Raw genomic sequence first — 15897 nt, 5'->3', positions numbered from 1 at the left:
AATTCAATTTCAGTATATTCGGTAAACTGATCTAAACCTCTCATTTTAATAATACTATCTGGAATGCAAAGGATTTTGTTTTAATACTAGGAGTACTTGTGGCACCTTAGACACTAACAAATTTATTTGAGCATAAGCTTTCGTGAGCTACAGCTCACTTCGTCGGATGCATTCAGTGGAAAATACAGTGGGGAGATTTATATACATAGAGAACATGAAACAATGGGTGTTACCATACATACTGTAATGAGAGTGATCACTTAAGGTGAGCTATTACCAGCAGGAGAGCGGGGGGAGGGGGGACGGACACCTTTTGTAGTGATAATCAAGGTGAGCCGTTGACAAGAATATCTGAGAAACAGTGGGGGGTGGGGAATAAACATGGAGAAATAATTTTACTTTCTGTAATGACCCATCCACTCCCAGTCTCTATTCAAGCCTAAGTTAATTGTATCCAGTTTGCAAATTAATTCCATTTCAGCAGTCTCTCGTTGGAGTCTGTTTTTGAAGTTTTTTTGTTGAAGAATTGCCTCTTTTAGGTCTGTAATCGAGTGACCAAAGAGATTGAAGTGTTCTCCGACTGGTTTTTGAATGTTATAATTCTTGACGTCTGATTTGTGTCCATTTATTCTTTTACGTAGAGACTGTCCAGTTTGGCCAACGTACATGGCAGAGGGGCATTGCTGGCACATGATGGCATATATTACATTGGTAGATGCGCAGGTGAATGAGCCTCTGATAGTGTGGCTGATGCGATTAGGCCCTGTGATGGTGTCCCTTGAATAGATATGTGGACACAGTTGGCAACGGGCTTTGTTGCAAGAATAGGTTCCTGGTTTAGTGGTTCTGTTGTGTGGTTTCTGGTGAGTATTTGCTTCAGGTTGGGGGGCTGTCTGTAAGGACTGGCCTGTCTCCCAAGATCTGTGAGAGTGATGGGTCGTCCTTCAGGATAGATTGTAGATCCTTGATGATGCGTTGGAGAGCTTTTAGTTGGGGGCTGAAGGTGATGGCTAGTGGGTTCTGTTATTTTCTTTGTTGGGCCTGTCCTGTAGCAGGTGACTTCTCGCTCTGTCAATCTGTTTCTTCACTTCAGCAGGTGGGTTGTGTAGTTGTAAGAATGCTTGTCCTCACCCATAACTATTTCACATTTTGGGGACAATGTATACCTTCAAATCAGCAGCACCGCTATGGGTACCCGCATGGCCCCACAGTATGCCAACATTTTTATGGCTGACTTAGAACAACGCTTCCTCAGCTCTCGTCCCCTAATGCCCCTACTCTACTTGCGCTACATTGATGACATCTTCATCATCTGGACCCATGGAAAAGAAGCCTTAAGGAATTCCATCATGATTTCAACAATTTCCATCCCACCATCAACCTCAGCCTGGACCAGTCCACACAAGAGATCCACTTCCTGGACACTACGGTGCTAATAAGCGATGGTCACATAAACACCACCCTATGCCGGAAACCTACTGACCGCTATTCCTACCTACATGCCTCCAGCTTTCATCCAGACCACGCCACACGATCCATTGTCTACAGCCAAGCTCTACAATACAACCACATTTGCTCCAACCCCTCAGACAGACACAAACACCTACAAGATCTCTATCAAGCATTCTTACAACTACAATTCTTGGAACAAAGCTCCTTGCCACATATCTATTCAGGGGACATCATCATAGGGCCTAATCACATCAGCCACACTATCAGAGGCTCATTCACCTGCACATCTACCAATGTGATATATGCCATCATGTGCCAGCAATGCCCCTCTGCCATGTACATTGGTCAAACTGAACAGTCTCTACGTAAAAGAATAAATGGACACAAATCAGACGTCAAGAATTATAACATTCAAAAACCAGTCGGAGAACACTTCAATCTCTTTGGTCACTCGATTACAGACATAAAAGAGGCAATTCTTCAACAAAAAAACTTCAAAAACGGACTCCAACGAGAGACTGCTGAATTGGAATTAATTTGCAAACTGGATACAATTAACTTAGGCTTGAATAAAGAGACTGGGAGTGGATGGGTCATTACAGAAAGTAAAACTATTTCCCCATGTTTATTCCCCCCTGCACCCCTGACTGTTCATCAGACGTTCTTGTCAACTGCTGGAAATGGCCCACCTTGATTATCACTACAAAAAGTTTTTTCCCCCCCGCTCTCCTGCTGTTAATAGCTCACCTTAAGTGATACCATACATACCATGAGGAGAGTGAACACCCATTGTTTCATGTTCTCTATGTATATAAATCTCCCCCTGTATTTTCCACTGAATGCATCCGATGAAATGAGCTGTAGCTCACGAAAGCTTATGCTCAAATAAATTTGTTAGTCTCCAAGGTGCCACAAGTACTCCTTTTCTTTTTGCGAATACAGACTAACACGGCTGTTACTCTGAAACCTGTTTTAATACTGAACATTGTCAAGCACATTGGTAATTGAGGCAATCTGTGGAGCACAATCTCTCAACACTGGGTAATGCATTCAAAGTAATTGCAGTCTGCAGGCTGTCTGATAACCTTCAGAAAAATGACCATGTTGTTCCAGTCTAGTGCCTAGTAAAAACAAGTAGCTACATCACAAGAACTTCTATCAATACTGACACTCTATTGGGCCACCACAAAGCTCAGAATTGAATGGCCATGGTATTTAATTGTTTGAACCCCCTCCTAAAGGTAGCCTGCCCAGAACACGAAGAATGTTTTTAACATACTAGTCTGACAGATTGCATCGCTGATCCAGTCCATGATGAACCTATCCTATGGATATAACAAAAAATTTCACTCTCCCTAGAGTTGTCATTATGCACTTTTCACAAGTTCTATATTATTCCACTTGAATCAAATATTTTCTCATTCCTGCCAATGCTATGGAGACACTAAAGACATAGAAAAGTCTACAAATTATTTCACATTTTGTCAGAACTTTTAATTTTCCAGTCTAGCTTTAGCCAAGCTTAACTTTTGTTCGGTACAGGTCAGTGATTTACAATGGTTGTTTCAAGAACTTTCCCATCTGCTCTGTACAAATAAATAAATCTAAGCTTACTACTTGAAGAATTTCACTAAGATTTCAGACTTCATTATTTTAAGATATTCTAATTGGAGTCTTTCAAGCTATATACAATACACATCTCAGAATGTGTGGTTTCCTTATTGTGAGAGACGATAGCCCTTATACAATCTATCAATGGCTTGTAAGTCCCTGAAAGACCCCTCACATTTTGGGTCTTAGAGTATAATTCTGATGTTGATTTTTTTTTGAAGCTCGAAGTCCATTTGCAAGTTTACGTATAACAGGTTTAGGGCAAAAAAATACCCAACATAATAAAGGTCTTTCAGGGTCTTCAAAGCCACTGATATCTGCCTTTCATTTTCTGAGGTACTGAAGGATGCCCTTTGCTGGTGACATCACACGTGTAATGCCATAGGCTGTATTTTATATGAATAAAGTAGACTCCAGTTTGGTCAATATTTTTGATATCTTCAAAGAAAACATAGGAGTTGCAGAAGTGTTTGCAATTTCACAGATGGCCCTCTTCCTTATGAGGGAATACTGAAACCAATGAAAGTTAATTTTTCAGACAATATTAATATATAAAGATAAAGGTCCCTAACCACTTGTGGTAATTAAATATCACACTATACTTTTTTCAAACACATGGAAATTATTATAGCATGCTGCTGAGGCAAAATTATATCCTACATGCCTGGAGTTTCCCTACTATATAGTGTCCGTTGTGTTGGATATGGTATACTTCCCTTCCTTTCCTGAACTGCTTTATAAAGTTGTTATGCACTGAAACATCATATGTCACCCCAGAAGTAGCTTCTTAGCTACATCTTAAGTAGTTTGTCATCCCTTGGGATAAAAGTTATACCAACCTAAGCAATCATTATGAACCATAAGGATCTTCTAGAGCAGGGAGCCACGCTATGAAGGACAGTGGCCAAGTGACTTTTTAAAAACTGATTACCTCTATGTTTTTGCAGTTTTTAATTTCAAAGTTTCACACCCCATTAGGTACAGAATTGAGAATTAAAAAGTAATGTTGCAAATCATGCAAGACTCTGGCTACATAGTTACTACAGAGTTAGCTCAAGTTATCGACGCTCATATTACTTCTCTCCAGTTAACCTACCTCAGTCACACTGAGAAAAAATACAGATTGCTGGCTGCCCATCCTTACTGCAGTAAGCTGAGCTATTCTATGAATTCTTTCCCAGTGAACTGTGGGAAAACGTATCTGCCTTTCTGGGCACAGGGGGGAAGGGGAATTGTGAGAAGACATTGGAGGACTTGAGTGTTGCTAGTCTGTGTCCACACAACAGAGTGGTTGTGTTAGCTGGCAAATTGTGTTCCCTTTAGTTTTAACCTACACACCCACTCAGGTCAACCAATACAAGTTAAAAGCATCACCACACTCATGTTAACGGTTTTTGTATGTGGACAGAACTCAAGTTATCTACATCACTTGAGTTATTACTCAAGTAATGGTGCAATGAAAACAAGCCCTAAAAGACATATACCAGGTCCCTTCTCCCTCACTAAACAGACTGATTAATATGACACCACCAGTTTAGTTCACTTCAGGCTGCCACGTAGAGCAAGAACCAGCAGGACAGTATTCAGGCGATTCAGAACAAAAACTTGTTTAAATTTTATTCAGTGATGTCCCTAACTGTTGGGGCACTTAGCATTCACTTCTAAGCTTGACAAAATAGTATATAAAGTGATCAACAGCCAACAATAATTAAAATATAACTTGCTTTTTCCCCCCAGAATTTCAAAATTTTGTAGCATGAAACTATCACAAGTTTTAAAAACAGTGCTTTGTTAGTTGTAACTGGCTTTACAAGCATTTGAGGAATGCAAATAAGGAAATATCTAAAATATTTTAGTTCTAGGGATAGATAAATGAGGCTATATTACCATGTATAGCCAGTGTAAATATTTGTGGTAATTTAGTTGTTAAATCCAGTATACCCAAAAATGTTTACATTGTATTGAGTTAACATTACATATTTAATAATTAAATTCTAGTGACTAGCAGTAGGTGTTAGTTTTGGATTACCCAAATGTGCAGGAAACTAGGGACTGAATTGATGCAGAGCTCATTGTTCTCCTGCAGAAAAATAAATGATATTGTATGTGTAATTTGAAGAGTCAGAAACAACAAACAGTAGGTCAAAGAAGTCAGTTCCATTTTTGGTTTAAACCATGGTCATTTTTTCAAAAACCAAACCTGAAACAGTTGGGTTAAAGGGGTGCTACTGCTGATAAAAGGTCCCCTCAGGGATTTCTCAAGGAACATCACAGTATGCCAAGTAATGTCCTGTTATACCACACAAGGGCATAGCTTCTGCCGCTCACAGAGGTGGTTTTTTTTTAGGCGAAGCATAGAGCATCTTCTCCATGTATCAGTACAGCTGCGCCACTGCAGCACTGTACATATAGACATACCCTCTGTGGAATTCACTCTGTAGAATTTTAAAGCTTCAGAACTGTACTAACAGCTGCTAGGGAGGAGAAGTTTTCACTGCTTGGAAGAGAGATCCTGGGCCACTAGAGTCTGGCAGGGAAAGAAAAGCATATCAGGGCACCCTACGCAGCATTCTTAAAAGACTTGTTGAACAAGATAGCTAGCTTTTGTGCGCATCTTGGGAGAAATGTAATCAAATCAGAAGGATAACTCCCATTAAGGTAAATTCACACACCCTTTTTTCTGCTATTGAGAAGAACCAAGACTCAGGAACACAATAGTTGCTTGCATTGGGAAGATTTCACAATCTCCTTTTTCCATGAAAGCTAAGCTCCTACAGAGTTCATCAGAAGTTTGCTTCAAGCAGTCACCCTCTGAAAACCATCTCTGAGAAAGTTGCATCATATTGCTGAATATTGTTCCCTTCCACTGACTTATATACGTCAAATTAGCTCAGTTTACAAAAAAAAAATTTAAACTGACAGCACTGCAAACTAAATTTAGGATCAGAAAAAAAAGTCTGTTTCTTTATCTCTGACAAAAATTATGCCATTAGACTGATGTATGTGTTGATGTGTGACAATGATATATTGCACATTCTTGTACAGAACTACCAACCAGCTACAGCCATCCACTGCTGCAAAGAGTTTATTTACATACTAGTTTATTTAATGAAGTTGTGACCTCTGTGCCATTAACAATCCCTAGCTTGTGAGGTGTCTTTTGGGTGAAAACCCTTGGGGGCAAGAGAGTTTTTTCCCCTGAACCATGAAATACCATTCTCTAGCTTTCTGTTCTGACTACCCATGCCCACTGAGCACTACATAATATGCTCTAAGCATTAGTCTTACACTGATAGTGGAATGCACTAGATGGCTTCATAGGTCTCTTCCATTTCTAATTCCAATGATTCTCCACAGTGGTCATGAGGTATATGGTAAACATTAGTTACTTTAATTGGGCTCCACTGAGCATACTCAGGAGTTTCCTGACATCATACATAGGCATGGCATGGGCTTCAAAGCAGAATGGCAACCAGCCAGCTCCCAAGCAATACCTTCAGTACATGGCAGTTGAACACTTTTAAAAGGTACTTTAAAAAAAAAAAAAATCAGAACACAGTGCACAAATCAAATCTAATAAAGATTTCTCCATGTTTGGCCAGCTGGGTAAACTAAACTAAGCTAGTGATCCATGGGTGTGGGACAAATATCCAGCAGTGGCTGGATTAATTCATTTTATCAAAAATTTCTTTTCACAGCTGCAGAAGGATAATTTTAGGTTCCTCTGAACTAGAGTTTAATTTCCATGGAAAGAGGTTGAGGATGCTTTAGGACAAACTCTCAACTTTGTATACATTTCAAAACAAGACAGGGAAGATTTCTAATGCTTTATTATGCAAAGGTTTCTAATCTCATGGTAAACAGACCTTTAAAAAAATGACACTTAATAGTTAAATGTATATTTGAGACTCACCACAATGATTAAACTATAGAATGATGTCACTATAAAAAAAAAAGTGTTAACACTAATGTAATATGAAAGTAGATCGGGGGTGTTTAAATTCAGTAGTTATTTGTCAGACACCATCTGCTTTTTCTTTCATTCTTTTCTGATTCTGATCTGTAGAAAAACCACATCAGTATCAAATGTCACCTAATTCTTATTCAAACAGAGCAGTGCAGACACAGCGGCTGCACCAGCTGACTTAGCTGACCTAGGATCAGAGTAAAAACAAACCCCCTATAAATCACCAGATGTAAGCAATTGAATAGTGATCAATTTAATTAATTGAACAGCTTCCCAAAATTTACTATATTGTTTTAACTCTTCAGAGGCCTCTTCTGCAAGGCAGCTTGCAATTTGTATTAAGAATAGGGCTAAATAATACTAGCTTTAACATGAAAAAATCCTGCTGGTAAACCCCACAGCTGAAAACCCATGTTTTAGTATTTAAGTATTTGACAGTTTATGAAAAAAATAATTAAAATGTAGTTAGACATTACTATTTTAAGTATCCTCATACACACACATTTTATGAAAGCTGATCAAAAGCCTCATGGTTGCATAAGCATTACACAAGTTTCCCATTAAAATGAAAATCAGGTCATCTCTGTTTTGAGTCCCTTTCGTTTTAACTTGATATCCACTTTTCCTGAATGTACAAATTCTGCCTTTGATCACAGGTGACATACTTTTAGTAATATGATGATTCATTATAAACATATTGCATGCAAACTAAACCAAACAAAAGCTTGTGTAACATCTGCAATAACAGGAAATAATTCTCTCTCTCTCACTCACACACACGAGATAGACCAAACAAGTTGTAGTAAAGTTACTGGCAAATGATTTATTCTGAATCCTAGTCTACATATCATATACGTGTCCTAAAATTAAGGGGTGAAACCCCTATTCCACCGTACTCCATTGAAGTCAATGGGAGTTTTGACAGGACTTCAAAGAGGGCAGAATTTCAACCAAAATACACAAACTTTTGTTTTGAAGGCCTGCACTATACAAATTTTTGCATAGTAGTTACTAGTGTTTGTACAGTGCCTAGCACAATAGAGTCCTGATTATGGTTGGGGCCTGCAGGCACTGCCACAATACAAATTAATAATACAATCTGTCTATATCTTAGGGAAGCATCAGAAACACTACTAGATTAAGTTTAATTTTGTGTGTGTACACATACACACATTTTTAAACAACCTGATGCAACATCACATAAGCAACTGCCCAGCCACAATCTGATAAACTTCCAATTTTTTTTAACTTTAACATCAATGCACATTTCCACTATTTTTTTTTCATCTTTACAGTTAAAAAGAGTGCCATCAAAATCTACTTACAAGGACAGAAGAGTAATATTTGCAGAGACTGGTCCCAGATTAGGTATGGTCTCCAGTTCATTGTTGTTCAATTTTCTGTCAAGATCAAAAAAGGAAGTCTGTTGCAATATAAACAAGGAGTGCATACGCTATATATTTTAAATTGCTAAATACCCCGTAAAATTCAAAGCTAATTATAAACTCACTTATTGCAGCACATCACTATAAGAGCACACACCTTTGTCTCTCAGACAGCCATCCTACAGAAAAAACATTTTTATACCCCAAAAAAACCAAACCACTTACATTTCTCGAAGACTATGAAGGTGACTCAAAGAACTGGCCTTGATTGAAGATAATCTGTTGTGACTTAAGTCCCTATGAGATTACAAAAATAAATCAGATGTCACTTTTGAAATATCAGGTATATTTTTACTAGCTCTCATAATACATATTTAGACTGAACCTGCAATCTAAATAGTCTCTAAATACATTAAAAAAATCTACATTATAGTTTTGCTATCAATAAAATTACAATAGAAACTCACTCAAGTATTGTTTTGTGAAAACAAGGAAGGTGATTTTAAATGCTTTGACCACTGCTAATAACTGGAAAGAAAGGTCTTTAGTTTATATGTGGTTTTTTGTGACTGAACAATCCCTTTTGTTTTTTAAAAAGACAATAGCACAAAAGAGTCTTAATATCTATGGGAAGCTTCATATATACACATTGTCAAGGAAACCATGTGGTACCAAAAAAAAAAAGTGTAGGTAAAGTAACCTCTTGGCTACTATAAAAGAAATTCACAGATAGAGCTGCACTTAAGTCTTAAATTCTAATATAGGCTCAAAAGAATAGGATATGTTAGTTTCATTTATAGTTTTAAACCTAATAATCTAAAACAGTTTGCAAAGCCTAGATACAACAGGCAAGGAAGCATGAAAATAGAATTGAGGTTTTCATTTGATCTGGAACCCTATTCTCATGTATGAAAATTTAATACTGATCATATTTAGTATCAGCAGCTGTGAATAGACAAATAGGCCTGAAACCAACCTACATTTAAAAGCCAGTCTATAGCCTACTCAGAACTTCAGCATAAAAACTTGTATTTAAGGAAACAACTTCATGCCATAAAGTTCAGCTCTCTCCATGCCAGATTGAGAACCCCAGAGGGCTACATGTTAGCATGGTTTATTAATCAGAAAGTGCAAATGATGTCAGTGAAGTTCTACATGTGTCCTCTTGGAGTGAGCAGTGTATGCTGTGTCCAGAGACAGCAAATGGACTAAGCAGCTAAGGAGCTTCATCTGGAAGATGGGAAACCAGTTCAGTTCTAACATTTTCAAAAGCCTACAAACGTTAGTCTTATTAGCATGACTGAGTTCTCCTGTAAATAAAGGTTAGTCACACTTAAATTGAAAGATTAATTCTTTCACTGTTTAAAAATCCAGAGTAGCCATCCATCAGACCCTAGATCTGAGAAAAATCCATTTATTTTACATTTAAAAACTGCACATATATATTTAATTTGACATCTTCACCCCTACATTCGCAAACAAATCTTGAAGAAGTCTACTACAACAACGTAATAGATTTTAAAAGTGACCTAAATTAAACATTTTACTTTAAAAGAGTTATTAAGGACTCCCACCACCACCTTAAACTTAATTCAATATTTGGCTTTGGTCTGTCTGTAGGGATTATGAGAAGTATGCAAATAAACAGTCAAAATTCTATGAAGTCATGGCTGTTAGAGCCTAATATGTTACTGTTCATCATCATTAGACAAGAATTAGGAATCAGCAATTATTTCAACAAAGAGCTTTCAACATCACTGCTAAAAACCTGCGTTTCTTCGTTTCATCTAAAAAACCCTGCAAAAGGTTTATTTAAAACATGTTTGCCTAAGGACCCACCAGACAGTAACAGACGTGAGTAGATTTGTTCTGCTAGAGTTATAACATGTAAAAAAAATTGGCAGAGTCTTTAAACTATAAAAATCCTGCAATTACAACCACTGCTGTGCATGATCACCACACTGGAGCCAGACACTTTCACTCATAGCTCAAGCTCACATCCATCTGGAGTCCATCAAGGCAACCGTGAGTGTAACAACTTAAATTTTGTTTCAAACAAAATTTGCGTCTTTAACGCTGCAGATGCCACATGCAAAATTTGTGGGTATCTATTTTTTAAAATATATACATCCAGAAACTCCACACTGATTTACTTACTTTTATCTCCTATTTGGAAAAGGACCAAAAAAAAAAAAAAAACCAAACCAGTTAATTCTGAGCCTTCTCTCTCAAACACACATACTTGTGTAATTTTTTTTGTTAACATTACATACAATAAAAGTAAAAAGCATTTAATAAGGCCACAGTTTCAACGTTAATCTTTTTTTAGAAATGTTATGGGGAAGTTTGTTCCTTGCAGGTGAACTATGAGTGAAGACAGAACTTCTGAATTTGAATCAACTACAGTTAGAAAAATCAGCAATTAGAAAATGTATTTTAAGTGAAATTTAAACCTATAGTTTCTCATGAGCCCTAGGTGTAAAAATTTAAGATACAGACTTTAAAAAACCCCACAAAATCTAACTACCGCCCTTGAATTAAAATCCACTTATAAGAAAGTGCAAGTGGACTGGGTTTGTTTGGGTTTTTTTATTTTATTTTTTTTATTTCTACTTAGAAATAGGAGTGGGCAACACTAAATACTAAAAGAAAAGGAGTACTTGTGGCACCTTAGAGACTAAGGAATTTATTTGAGCATAAGTTTTCGTGAGCTACAGCTCACGTCATCGGAAGCTTATGCTCAAATAAATTGGTTAGTCTCTAAGGTGCCACAAGTACTCCTCTTCTTTTCGCAAATACAGACTAACACGGCTGCTACTCTGAAAACTAAATACTAAGGTTGCAAAATATTTTCCACTTTTGATTCTCCCTCCCAAATCTAACTCCTCCACACTAAAGCCATACTAAATGGAGAAAGAAAATCTCTCCTATGGTTACTTTTACTACTGGAGTTCTAAGAGCCAAGAAAGATATAATGGGGACTAAATTAAGACACTTTATGGACACCAAATTTACATGTAAGAAATTCTTACTAGACAGTAGAAACTATATAGTCCACTCTTCACTTAAAAATGTATACTGCAACAGAACAGTAATACTTATAATGTGCTGCAGTGTTTCAAGCCTTTTTGACACTGTCCTTTAGGAACCTATTTTATGAAACATCTGAAAGAAAAATTATTCATACTCAGTTACTTTTGCATTAACAATCTTTCATACGGTGCTTCTTCACTGAAAAGCTGAACTGCAACTTTAAAGTGTTAATAGTTATGTAATGAAAAACCAAAGAGAAGGCCTAACACAGAAGAGGTGGTACCTCTCCATTTTCACACACTATATAAATACAATTTTTAGACCCTAACTTAATTTACAACACTTAGTTGCAATTATCATCTTCTTCCCTTAGAGAACTCAGAAACCTGAGCCTCAAGTGCAATTTTAAAATGCAAATCCAGCAACAGCTTCTTAATCAATCCCACTGGGGCCTTTAGAGCTGCTAATTCAGCAGAAATCAGGAAAGCTAAAAAACAAAAAGCCAGGCTGTAGCTGTTTTAAGACACTGATCCAAAGTGACTCATAAATCAGCTTGCTATGTTAAAGTTTTAGTCTGGAAAATATTGAAAAACAGCTGTGAAAACCATAAGGAATTTTTTTCTGGCAATTCTGGTAAAGAACTAGAGGATTTATAAAATGTAAATACTAAAGATGCAGTACAAACACTAGCTGAAATCATCTTTTAGATGTTCCCTTCTGTCTCATTGACAGCGTTGGCATTCCTAGGTGAACCTGGTAAGACATATTCTAAAATTCCAATAGAATTTAAAAATACTGAAAGCACTGGCAAGTATTTGCTTTCCCTCCCCCAATTCTGGCTCTGAAACATTAATTCTAACAAAGCAACATTCTTTCAATCTCAGAGCACATATGCTAGAAGTAAACTGAAATCTAAGGATATTTATATACAAAGCCACTACAAATATTTATCAGTTTTCAGTTTTCAATGGACTTCCATTACATTATGTGAAGATGGCACTAAGGAAGATGCACTTTACTCTAAATCCCCAATAAAGCTGGTCAAAATTCCCTATTTACACTATATTTCATGAGACAGCTTCTGGATCAATGGAGCAACTACTGACAGCACAGTAACAGAATGCAAACACTCAACCTTCAGACAATGAAGCTCATTTTCTTAATTTCACTGTCTGTAGTCATAAGGCCTGCTCCGATCCAGCATTTTTTGCACACCCACAACATTCAATTAATTTTGTGAGAACTTTGAATGAGACAGGACCGAGCCATCACTTCATAATGCTAGATATTACTTTATATCAGACTTTTTGGAGGCACTGGGGGATAGGGAGACAGAAGAGAAGAGGAAAACATTCAAAATGGGCTTAGTCCTGAAGTTCTAACTCAAGCAAGAACTCCCACCAAACCACAAGGGAGTTCTTGCCTTAGTAAGGTCTTAAGAATTGGGTCTAGTGGATATTACAATATTTTCCAATAAGGCTTGGCAGTTTTTTCAACTAAATTACTGCCTTTCAAGATTATATATATTTCCCTCTATTTGTCAACAAAATACACAAAATCTGTTACTATTTGTAAGTAAATAGTTTGGAGTAACAATCATCACATTAACTCAAACTTTATTGACTACCTGAAGCTGAAAATCATTATCTTGCACCGTGAGCAGTCAAAATTCCAAATACTGAACAGGAGGAGGTAACAGACAATGCCACATGTTTCTGCACTCTCTTATTAAGGGGAAGGGAAGGAAGAAAGAAACATGGGTACTTCTAAGGCATTTCACACAAACAAAAGAAACATTTACACAAAAGCAGCCAAACCACATGGTTTGGTGACACCTACAAAGATGTACTCCTGTGAGTTTAAGACCAAATGACACAGCTGTCCAATGAGTGATCACAGCAGGATGTCTTACAACAGGCCCAGTATTTATTTATACAAATGGAACTTATTTTCTCTCACTTCTTTAAAGGAATGTGAACTTACATAAAAACAATTTACACTTCCAATTGTGCTAAACAGAAAACCCTCTGTAATTTATTTTAGTGTCTATCACTAAAATAATTGCAAAAGGCAACACATTTGGTTATTTATGTTAAGACAACTTTTAGAAGTAAATTCCAGTTAAAGGTTCTATGCTTTCCCCTTAGTTTTAGTTTGTCATGATGTTAAAGCTAAATGTTAAGTTAACAGCACTAAGGTAAAGGAATGTTAACTTTCTGACATATTAACAAGTTTTGTCAAAAGATTTATTTTATCTTACTGAGACAACTCAAAAGAACCAGAAGGATTAACATTCAACAGGAAGCACAATGAATTGCTGAATATGTATATAATTGAAACATCTTAACCATATCAACCAAAAGGAAAACTTAAGTTTCTTTTCTCTCAGGGATACTTTCCAATACTACTCATGGAAACAGTCACCTCCCAAAGTCATTCATATGTTCAGTTCCATATGTTGTCAATACAGCCATCCATGTTTCATGAATAAAGAAGCATGACCTCCAGATGAGGCAATTTAAAGAATTAGTCAAAACTAATTGAAAGCCTTCCTGTTTACGTTAGTCTTTATCTCTATCGGTTTTTGAAATGTAATTGAAAATTAATAAGACAAATATAGAAGTCAAATGTAAAAAAGTTCCAGATCGTACCAGTTTTTTCTTCCTTTTAGGAAATTTCAATATCTTATGATTTGTTCAAAAATGTTTGTTACTAAAATTAAGTATTCTAAATATGACATTTTAATATTTGCTACTAAGCAGTCTTCAAGTTTGTCTTGCTAAATTAACTGATATACGCTGTCTTCTTAATACATTTCTTAAAACCACTAGAGGAAAAAAAAGGATCAATAGGAAAGATGATACTAGCGAATATGGCAATTTGACACTACCTACAAAAGACACACTATGCTTTGCAAAAATGTAATTGTAAAGAATATTCATTAGATACCCGCGGGGGGGGGGGTGCACTCTGGTGATGTTAACAACAATATGCAACTTTTCTGGGCCCAATTATTTTCAATGCCTATCAGCCATCAGTTTTCTTAGAGAAGGGTTTTTGGGTTTTTTTTAATACTTAAAACAGAAACAGACATTCAATCTTAGCATCTTTCTTCCTCCCCAGCCCTCCCGCCAACATAACCTTCTAGATTTCAGTTCAGTATCAGTTTTATTTCATCCTATTGGCAGGATACCAGACTCTGCCCCAACTTGCGAACGAACAAGTCACTTCCAATAGCTTCCAGTTCCCCGCATTATTCGCCTCTATAAAAACTTTCTCCCTCACTAAAAAAAACACTCAGCCCCTCGTAAGTGACAAAAGGCCCTTGCACCCCTTCTCCTTTGGACAATTTTCTGATCAGGACCATGCCCCCCGTCCCGAGTCCCGTCCCCCCCAAGACAGGACAAGTGCGTGGGAGGAGGCCGGCGGGGTGATGGGTAAGGGAGGCAGAGGTCACATGTACGGGGTGAGACGCTCCCCTAGGTGACCCATGCCCCGGCTGAGCCGACGATGCCCAGATGGGCAGGGGCTGCAGAGGGGGGCGCTGGGGACGCCACTCCCTACGGACGTGGAGGGCTGGAGGCAGCTCCCCTCCCCCCGCAGCTGTAGGGTCAGACCCTCCAAATCCAGCCCAGCAACAAGTCCCCGAGGGGGGACTCGGGGGCTGCTGCGCCGCCGCGCCCTGCCGGAGCCCGGAGCGGGCTGAGGGTCCCCCCCTCCCGGCCATGCCCAGCCCCCTCCTTGCGCAGGAGCCGTGCCGGGGTCCCCCTGCCGCCCCGCGGGATACTCACAGCTGCACCACCCCTTGCGGGAGCCGCTCGGGCACCCGGCTCAGCTTGAGGCGGCTGCAGACCAGCAGGTCCCCCAAGCAGCGGCACGGAGCCGGGCAGGAGGGGGAGCCGGGGCCGCCGGCGGCCGAGCTCCCCGCCAGGCGGCCGAGCAGGAGCAGCAGCAAGCCCAGCGCGGCGGCTGGGGCAGCGCGGAGCGGGCAGCTCATGGCCGGGGCTCCCTGGGCCGCCGCCCCGCTCTCGCCCAGGCGCAACCTGCCGGCTCTCAGTGCGGTCGGCAGGTCCTGCTCATGCCCCGGGGCCGCCGGGAGAAGCAGACAGCGCCCAACCCGCTGCAGTCTCCGCCAGCCCCAGCCGCTCCACAAACTTTCCGCCTCCTCCCGCTGAGCCCGGCCCGCCCCCCGGCCGGAGCCCCCTCCCCCGGCCACGTGACAACAACAAGCCTGGAGCGGGGGGACGTGCCCCGCGAAGGGGCCCAGCAGCCAGAGAGTAAATCCGCGAGGGGGGAAGGGTACTGCCAAGAGAGCCACGGGGGGGTAGCGGGGCTCCAGGCACTGACAGAAACCCGGCAAAGTCACCGCCACTTGTGTGATTTCACCTGAACCCGACCATTCCCACCCCACCCCACCCCGTGTTAAGAATCCGGGCCACCCCAGCCCCG

At 39.3% G+C, this 15897-nt stretch overlaps 1 protein-coding gene across 1 annotated transcript in view; it reads right to left on the bottom strand.

Annotated features, from left to right (window-relative positions):
- The window catches only part of LRIG3 (leucine rich repeats and immunoglobulin like domains 3), a 52453-nt gene extending 36819 nt beyond the window's left edge, over positions 1-15634 (bottom strand). Inside the window, exons 1-3 of the mRNA XM_037887666.2 lie at positions 15240-15634; positions 8641-8712; positions 8356-8430 (exon numbers count right to left, since the gene is read on the bottom strand). Coding sequence (XP_037743594.1) covers positions 8356-8430; positions 8641-8712; positions 15240-15445 — 353 coding nt within the window. The 5' untranslated portion in view covers positions 15446-15634. The remainder of the gene's footprint in view (positions 1-8355; positions 8431-8640; positions 8713-15239) is intronic.
- Positions 15635-15897: the final 263 nt, after the last annotated feature.

This window comes from Chelonia mydas, chromosome 1 (assembly GCF_015237465.2).
Source record: "Chelonia mydas isolate rCheMyd1 chromosome 1, rCheMyd1.pri.v2, whole genome shotgun sequence".
In the NCBI taxonomy this organism is placed as follows: Eukaryota; Metazoa; Chordata; order Testudines; family Cheloniidae; genus Chelonia; species Chelonia mydas.
This window is presented reverse-complemented; position numbering and strand designations above follow the sequence as displayed.